This window comes from Psammomys obesus, unplaced genomic scaffold, assembly GCF_907164565.1.
Source record: "Psammomys obesus unplaced genomic scaffold, mPsaObe1.curated_primary_1811, whole genome shotgun sequence".
Taxonomy (NCBI): domain Eukaryota; kingdom Metazoa; phylum Chordata; class Mammalia; order Rodentia; family Muridae; genus Psammomys; species Psammomys obesus.
In genome coordinates, this window is record NW_026585504.1 from 23,476,681 (window position 1) to 23,486,276 (window position 9,596).

The 9,596-nt window shown below is 39.1% G+C and overlaps 1 protein-coding gene and 1 pseudogene across 1 annotated transcript; both read left to right on the forward strand.

Annotated features, from left to right (window-relative positions):
• Nucleotides 1–274: 274 nt before the first annotated feature.
• LOC129673019 (olfactory receptor 734-like) lies at nucleotides 275–1,788 on the forward strand (annotated as a pseudogene).
• A 2,280-nt stretch (nucleotides 1,789–4,068) lies between these two features.
• On the forward strand, nucleotides 4,069–5,010 carry LOC129674125 (olfactory receptor 4K3-like). The gene has a single exon (XM_055604020.1). It carries the CDS (start codon nucleotides 4,072–4,074, stop codon nucleotides 5,008–5,010), a length of 939 nt encoding a protein of 312 aa, XP_055459995.1. The 5' UTR covers nucleotides 4,069–4,071.
• Nucleotides 5,011–9,596: the final 4,586 nt, after the last annotated feature.

Below are 9,596 nucleotides of genomic sequence, written 5' to 3' on the forward strand. Positions count from 1 at the left end.
CAGAAATTGTGGTACGTTTACACAATGGAATACTACTCAGCAATTAAAAACAAGGAAATCATGACATTTTCAGGCAAATGGTGGGAACTAGAAAAGATCATCTTGAGTGAGGTATCCCAGAACCAGAGAGACACCCATGGTGTATACTCAGTCATAAGTAGATATTGGCCACATTATATAGGATAAACATGAAAATCTGTACCAGTAAAGAATCTAAACAAGGAAGACTCTAGGGAAAATGCTCAATCCTCATTCAGAAGAGTAAACACGATAGATGTCAGAAGCAGAAAACAGGGTACAAGGAGATTACCACAGATGGCCTTAGAAAGACTCTACTGATTGAGTTATCAAAACAGAGGCTGAGACTCTTAACCAATATTTTGATTCAACAATATCACAGAAATTACTGATGATCAATAGGATTATTATACATGCTGTTAAAAAATATAAATATTACCATATATGGATATAACCTAGAACCCCTGCTCAGATGTAGCTCATGCCAGCTCAGTATCTATGTGGTATCCCTAGTAAGCAGAACAGGGACTGTCTCTGACATGAACTCAGTGGCTGGCTTTTTGAACGCGCCCCCCATAAAGGGGGAGCAGCCTTGGCAGGCCATGTAGAGGACAATGCAGCCAGTCCTGATGAGACCTGATAAGCTAGGGTCAGTTGGAAGGGAAGGAGGAACTTCCCTGTCAATGGACTTGAAGAAAGGCATAGGAGGAGATGACGGAGGGATAGTGGGATTGGGAGGGAATGAAGGAGGAAGCTATAGCTGGGATACAATGTGAATAAACTGTAATTAATATAAAAAATAAAAATTTAATTAAAAATAAATAGAAATATTGTATCTGAACTTTTACACTGAAGTAAAATGTATTTCCCATCAGGTCAAAAGCATAAACCTTCCTTCTGCTTTGAAATTTCATGATTGCTGGGACATATTCACACCACTTTTTATTAGACTAATAATCAGAAACTCACTTAACTGGTGAAACCAGTTTCAAATTGCTATCTTGCTTCCTCACTGCATTCCTGTAAGAGGCATTTCTTGGGAGAGCATGTACAGAACAGTCACATTGGATGCTTATCTTCTTGGGCAGTTACATTTGGCCCATTAGCTTCCACTTTGGGCAGCAATATTTCCCAAAGCTGACAAAGACTTGTTCTTACATTGAGCTTTTCTATTTCAGGTGTAGATGTTATCTTCCTAACAATATAAATGTCAGGTTCATGAATGTCAGTGAATAAAATGTATAGGGGGAATCAGTCTTTGGCTTCATAATTTTGCTGTGGGGACTTGCCCACTCATAGAGTGTTCAGGTCTTACTCTTTATGGTGTTTTTGGTGCTTTATCTGCTCATCATATCTGTAAATATTGTCATCATGGTTTTAATAACCACTGCCCCCCCATCTCCATTTCCCTATGTGCTTCTTGTTGGCCAACCTGACCTTTGATGATATTTGGTGCTCCTCAGACACAACTCCCAAGATGATCACAGACGTTCTCAAGAAAAACAAGACTACTTCCTTTGCAGGGTGCATAACTTTCCCCAATGTATTGGCAGAGGATAGATGGTACTGCTGGTGGGAATGGCTTATGACCTCTGAATGGCCATATGCACACCCACTACTACTTTGTACTGGTTTGGTGTTGAATTCCTGGGCCATGGGCTTTTGTGCATGTCATGAGATAGACAACTTGAGATAGTTCTGCATCTGCCTCTCTGTGTGCCCATTTTTATTGACAGTTACTTCTGTGACATATCACTGGTAATAAACTAAGTCTAATAAACTAATCATGAATTTTCATGATTTGGATTCTTCTAACTACAAAACAATTTTATTCACTTTGGTGATGTAGACAAAGTACCATATCAAGGTAGCAGAAAACATCTTGGCCCTTATTGGTCAAGTGAATAACTTTGAGTAATGGCGTAATATTGTGAGTTCTGAGGTGATGAATAAGAACTTCTCTCTAACTTCACAGATATGTAGCACTTGGCATCATTATTAACAAAGCAATTGCTAATAAAATTCTAAAATACTTCCATTCAAGGTTCCCGTTCAGTTCAAATTACAGAACAAGTGCGTTCACCCATGCCACGACATCAGGGAGTGAATACATGTTCGGCTGAGGGGAAGTGCTTCTAAGAGACAATCTCATCGTGACACAGAGGTCTTCACAAGCACGTATCAGATGGAAGAAAATATGATCTTGGAAAAAAACATGAGTTTGGTAAGTCATCTCATTTTTCAAACACTTTCCATCAGTGTTATTCTTGAATATTTCCATGTATCTCTTTTATCATTTTCCATTAAATGTGGATTTGAGCAATGTTGCTTTATTTTCTGTCATTTTAGCAGCCAATGAATGACTTTTTTCTACATTTGCTAATCCAACATAAGTTTCTGTGCTTTTCTGTGAATGCAAACATCACCAAAAGGCACATCCTCAGTATATTCATTTCCTCATCAGAAGAACTTCATTTTTTATCTAATGATTCATTTAAGCAGCAACCAGCTAAACATTGCACAATAATTTCCTGTATCTTTATCAGACAAAGTATTTTTTAATCATAGAGTACACTATAGATAAGATAAATTGTTGTTGCACAGAAATGGAAGTAAATATGATAGCAAGTCAAATGAGAAGAGGTGCAATATTGCCCATTTCAGAAATCAGGTTAAAGCAGTCGACCTGGAATTGACATTACAAGCAACTACAGGAGCACTCTTAAATCATGAAGTTCTACCAGTTAGGGTCTACTGAAGTGAATAATTCTGACTATATCCTCAGTGTTAAAAAATACATATATTGACACTATTGCATAGATTAGAACTTTAATATAAACAATCTACATGGATAAAAAAAGCCTTTAATGGGAGAAAATAATAAGTAATTGCTTTAAAAGTTCCTAAAATTGTCATTAGGTGAGTTTTTTTTTCATTGATTTTGAATTTCATTTGTCTAAAAGCCAAAGTTAGCATTTTCTGCCAGTATTGCCACCAAATTAAAAGAATTACAGATAAAGTATTAGAAGATTGAATTGAATCTGGACTTTCTAAAGTATTTACAAGTGTTGCTGGAAATATAACTTAGGACTGGAGAGATGGCTCAGTCGTTTAGAGCACTTGCTACACTTACAGTAGTCCTGAGTTCAATTCCCAGCAATCACATGGCATCTCACAACTATATATAATGGCACCTGATGCCTTCTTCTTGTCTGCAGGCATTCATGCAGACAGAGCCCACATGTAAAATAAATTAATGAATATGTAGATAGATAAGTAAATTAATTTTTAAAGTACTTATAACAGTCCTGATCAAAGGAAAAGGAAACTAGAAATAGATGCAAGGGTTCTGAAAACAGTCAGCATAGCTAAATATGTTCTTTTCATCTATACATCACATAGTCACTAAATAGGGGTATATCACATTGGAGGAATTCTATGTATCAAGTATTTTAAAGAAAGATGAGTATATATATATATATATATATATATATATATATATATTCACACACACACACACACACACAAACACACACACACACACACACATACACACAAAGTCATTGTAAATACAGTTCTCAACTTAACAATAAGATGGCCTAAACAGTCAAACAGTATTGTTTTAAAATATACATGAAAGTATACTAAAAAAAAAAGAAAAAAAAGGACCATTCCTATATATAGTTTCACTTCAAATATTATCAAAGATTGCTGATTTCTCTGTGTTTGTTTTCCTTTACATCTCCTCAACACAGCATTGAATTAAGTGTTTTAATTTTATTGGTAAAGAAATGGAAACAAATGTGTTTAGGTGAAAATCAGACCTGATGCTTTTCTTCTTCAGCAGTTACACTCAGCAAATTAGCTCTCACTTTGGGCAGTAGTGTTTATAAAATTGGGCAAAGACTTATCTTTACATTTAGAGTTTCTATTTCATATATTGATGTTACCTTTCAAAGTGAATGTCAGATTCAACTAGTTAACTTATTCTTTTCTTTGTTCTAATTTACTTTTTTTTCTCTTCAGGTTGTTTCTAGAGTTATGTTGAATAAAATGTATGAAGAGAATCAGTCTATCGTATCAGAATTTGTACTTTGGGGACTTGCCCACTCACAGAGTACTCAGTTCTTACTCTTCATGATGTTTTTGATGGTTTATCTACTCATTGTATCTGGAAATATTCTTGTCATGGTTTTAATAATGGTGGATTCCCATCTCCATTCCCCTATGTACTTCCTGTTGGCCAACCTGTCCTTTGTTGATATGTGGCTTTCCTCAATCACCACTCCTAAAATGATCACAGACTTTCTCAGAGAAAACAAGACCATTTCCTTTTCAGGGTGCATGTCTCAAATCTTCTTCATCCATTGCTTTGCTGAAGGAGAGGCAGTGCTGTTGGTGGTAATGGCTTATGACCGCTATGTGGCCATCTGCAAACCACTCCACTACTTCATCATCATGAACCGGAAAAGATGCACTGGGTTGGTGTTGACTTCCTGGACCATTGGCTCATGCCATGCCTTGAGTCATCTGGTAGTGATTGTGCAGCTGCCCTTTTGTGGGCCCAAGGAAATTGATAGTTTTTTCTGTGATATGCCACTGGTAATCAAGTTAGCTTGTATGGATTCTCATGACTTGGATATTTTCACAAATGTTGACTGTGGGGTTGTGGGTATACCGTGCTTTATTCTGTTGCTCATATCCTACACATATATCCTTAGAACTGTACGACAGAACTCTAAAGCTGGTGCATCTAAGGCCCTGTCCACTTGCACTGCCCACGTCATGGTGGTGATGATCTTTTTTGTGCCCTGCATCTTCATCTATGTATGGCCCCTCAAAATCACATGGTTGGACAAATTTTTTGCTGTATTTTACTCTGTTTTCACACCTCTCCTAAATCCAGCCATTTACACAATGAGAAATAAAGAGATGAAAAATGCTATGAAAAGGTTAATAAATAACTGCTTGGATTCCAGAAGAAAATTTTAATATCCAGAATTCTGTAATAAATACTTCAAATAACTGAGACCGACCTCATTGGATAAGTTTATAATAAGGACATTTACTTATATTCAATATTTTAGTCTACCAATTCAGATATAGGTTTAATATACTTAGAAGAAAATGAAGCTTATTAATCAGAATATTGTGGATTATTCACTGGAATACAAATTTAAATGATCAGGGGTTCCAAGACAGCAGTGACCAGTGTGTATTGTATCTAACAGGCAGACAATCAGAGACTGCGAAAACGGTTGATTCAAAACACTGGCTTTGGTGCTTCCCTGACTGGAGGGACCCGCCAGAACATGGGAATAATTAGATCCTGGATGGCTGAGGCCATCTCCCAGGTTCAAAAATCATGAACTGTGAGTCCCCTGCTCTTTCTACACATTACATGAGTGTAGGACACCAGTTCTAGAGAACCTCCACTCTAGAAGCCATTCTTCAGATTTTTCAAGCCTCCTCAAGGCAGTGTCTGGGTTCCTGGGACAGCATCTCAACCTTCAAACCATGGTTCTACTGGTGCCCTTGTGAAGACTAGGTAGACAATAAAATCATATAGAATCCTGGAGCAAAGATGGCTGAGCGCAGACGAATCGGAGTTCCAGGAGCTCAGTGTCTGGTAAGCTTGTAAAGCACAGCTCAGCTACCTTCTGAGGCACTGGATATCCCCTGGGTGCTAAGGAGGGGATGACCGTTACTCCTGCAACTGCCAAGTCGGGTGCCTGCATCTCACCTCCGCCAAAGGCCCTCCCTTTCAAGGCACCTGTACTGGCATTCTTCCTTTCGAAACACACACCATCGTGGATGTATTAGAAAGGCCGGCACTTGAAAACTATTCCAATCTCCAAACTCCAGATATGGACAGATCCAGTGTTCAGTGCAGGTTCTAGTAATAAACAGACCAGGCTATAGAGAAGTAGATGGTAAAGGCCAGGATAAAAACAATCAACCATTTGCAAGCAAATTCTTGATTTCCATGTTTTTATTCCTGAATAATATTTCATTGTGTAGATGTACCACAATTTTTGTATCCATTCCTCAGCTGAGAGGCATCTGGATTGTTTCCATCTTCTGGTTATTACAAATAAAGATGCTACAAACATGGTTGAGGAAATGTCCTCGTATACTTGAGCATCCTTTTTTTTTTTACTTTTTTAAAATTAACTTTTAATTTTTTTACATTAGTTACATTTTTTTTCTCTTTGCATCACAGTTGTGGCCCCCTTCCTCATTCCCTCCCAATCCCACCCTCCTTCCCTCAGCTCCACTCTTGCCCTTCTCCAAGTTCCTGATAGGGGAGCTTTATCTTCCCTAACATCCAACCCTAGTTTAACAGATCATCTGGACTGGCTTCTATATCCTCCTCTGTGTCCTGGCAAGGCTGCTCCTCCCTCAGGGTGGGAAGGTGATCAAAGGACTAGCCACTGAGTTCATGTCAGAGACAGTCCCTGTTCATCTTACTAAGGATTCCACCCTGATAATGATGTAAACGTGTCATGGTCTACATCTGATCAGGAGTTCTAGATTATATCCATGAAGGTACCTTAGTTGGAGTATCAGTCTTAGAAAATACCCCTGAGCCCAGATATTTTGGTTCTGTTGCTCTCCTTGTGGCTCTCCTGTCTGCTCCAGGTCTTACTAACTACCTCTTCTTTCATATGATTCCCTGCACTCTGCGCAAAGTTTGATTATGAGTCTCAGCATCTGCTTTGATACATTGCTAGGTAGAGAATTTCAGAGGCCCTCAGTGGTAGGCTTCTGTCCTGTTTCTTGTTTTCTCCTTCTTCCAATGTCCTTCCCCTTTGTCTTTCTAAGTCAGGATTGATCTTCTTACCCTGGGTCCTCCTTCTTGTTTAACTTCTTTAGTTGTATACATTTTAGTATGTTTATCCTATCTTGTAGGTCTAGTATCCACTTATAAGTGAGTATATGCCATGTGTGTCTTTCTGCTTCTGGGATACCTCACTCAGGATGGTCTTTTCTAGATGCCACCATTTTGCCTGCAAATTTCATGATTTTAATTGCTGAGTAGAGCAATATAGGTGGATCTTGAGGTAGCACTATTGATAGTTTTCCAAGAAAGTGCCAGATTGATTTCCAAACTGGTTGTACAAGTTTACATTCCCACCAGCAGTGGAGGAGGGTTCCACTTTCTCCACATCTTCTCCAGCATGTGTTGTCACTTGATGTTTTTTCTTTTTTTAATTTTTAATTTTTTATGTTAGAGTTCATTTACTTTGTATCCCAGCTGTAGCCCCCTCCCTCATCTCCTCTTGCCCCTCTCTAAGTCCACTGAGAGGGGAGTTGCTCCCCACCTTCCATCTGACCCTAGCTTATCAGGTCAATCTCCTCCTCATATAAAGAAAGGGGGAGTTAGTAAGACCTGGAAAGGACAGGGGCTCCACAAGGACCAAATATATTTGGGCACAGGGGTCTTTTCTGAGAATGATTCTCCAACCAATAACCATGTTTGGATATGACCTAAAACTCCTGCTCAGATGTAGCCCATGGCACCTCATTATCCAAGTGGAATACCCTAGTAAGGAGAACAGGGACTGTCTCTGACTAGAACTCAGTGGCTGGCTCTTTGACCTCCCCAGCTCCCCAGAGAGAGAAGCAGTCCCTTGAGTTTTTTTTTAATTTTTTATTAATTACACTTTATTCATTTTGTATCCCCTCATAAGACCCTCCTTCCTCCCCTCCCGATCCCACCCTTTCTCCCCTTTCTGCATGCATGCCACTCCCCATGTCCACTGATAGGGGGCTTCTCCTCTCCTTTCTGATCTTAGTCTATCAGTTCTCATCAAAAGTGGCTGCATTGTCCTCTACTGTGGCCTGGTAAGGCTGCTCCCCCCTCAGGGGGAGGTGATCAAGGAGCAGTCCAATCACATTATGTCAGAGGCAGTCCCTCTTCCCATTACTATGTAACCCACTTGGACACTGAACTGCCATGGGCTACATCTGTGCAGAGGTTCTAGGTTATCTCTATGAATAGTCCTTGGTTGGAGTATGAGTCTCTGGGAAGTTCCCTGTGTTCAAATTTTCTTGTTCTGTTGCTCTGCTTGTGGAGTTCCCATTCCCTCCAGCTCTTACTATTTCCCACTTCTTTCATAAAATTCCATTCACTCTGCCATCAGTTGGCCATCAGGCTCAGCATCTGCTTTGAAGTCTATACTGCAGAAGCTTTCAGAGGCCCTCTGTGGCAGGTTCCAAGGTTGTTTCCTGTTTTCTTCTGGCTTTCAGAGGCCCTTTGTAGCAGGTTCCGAGGTTGTTTCCTATTTTCTTTTTCTTCTGATGTCCATCCTCTTTGCCTTTCAGGATGGGGATTGAACATTTTAGTTAGGGTCCTCTCTTTTGCTTGGTTTGTTTAGATGTACAGATTTTAGTGGGTTTATTCTATGTTGTATGTTTATATGAGTGAGTACATACCATGCGTGTCTTTTTGCTTCTGGGACAACTCACTCAGGATGATCCTTTCCAGGTCCCACCATTTACCTGCAAATTTCATGATTTCCTTATTTTTCATTTCTGAGTAATACTTCATTGCATAGATGTACCACAGTTTCTGCATCCATTCTTCAGTTGAGGGGCATCTGGGCTGTTTCCAGCTTCTGGCTATTACAAATAAAGCTGCTACAAACATGGTTGAGCAAATGTTCTTTTTGTGTACTTGAGCCTCTTTTGGGTATATTCCTAGTTGTCTGAGAAAGCGCCAGATTGCTTTCCAGAGTGGTTGTACAAGTTTACATTCCCACCAGCAGTGGAGAAGGGTTCCCCTTTCTCCACAACCTCTCCAGTATGTGTTGTCCCTTGAGTTTTTTTTTTTTTTATCTTAGCCATTCTAAATGGTGTAAGGTGAAATCTCCAGGTCATTTTGATTTGCATTTCCCTGATGACCAAGGGCGTTGAACATTTTTTAAAGTATTTTGCTGCAATTGATATTCCTCTGTTGAGAATTCTGTTTAGCTCTCTACCCCATTTTTAATTGGAATAATTGATCTCTTGCTTTTTAACTTCCTGAGTTCTTGATATAATCTGGATATTAGTCCTCTGTCATATATAAAGTTGGTGAAGATCCTTTTCCAGTGTGTAGGCTGTTGTTTTGTTCTGACAACAGTGTCTTTTGCTTTACAGAAGCTTTTCAGTTTCATGAGGTCCCATTGACTGATGATCTTAGAGTGTGTGCTGTGGTGTTCTTTTCAGGGAGTTGTCTTCTGTGCCAATGAGTTCTAGGGTATTCCCCACTTTTTCTTATAACCTCTTTATTGTATCTGGTATTATGTTGAGGTGTTTCATCCCCTTGTACTTTAGTATTGTGCACAGTGATAAATTTGGATGTATTTGCATTTTTCTACATGTAGACATCCAATTAGACCAGCACCATTTGTTAAAGATTCTGTCTTTTTTCCATTGTATGGTTTCCATTGTATGGTCAAAAATCAAGTATTTGTAGCTGTATGTTTATTTCTGGGTCTTTTATTTGATCCATCAATCCATTATTCTTTTTCTATGCCAGTACCATAAAGTATTTATTACTATTGCTCTGTAGTACAGCTTGAGATCAGGGA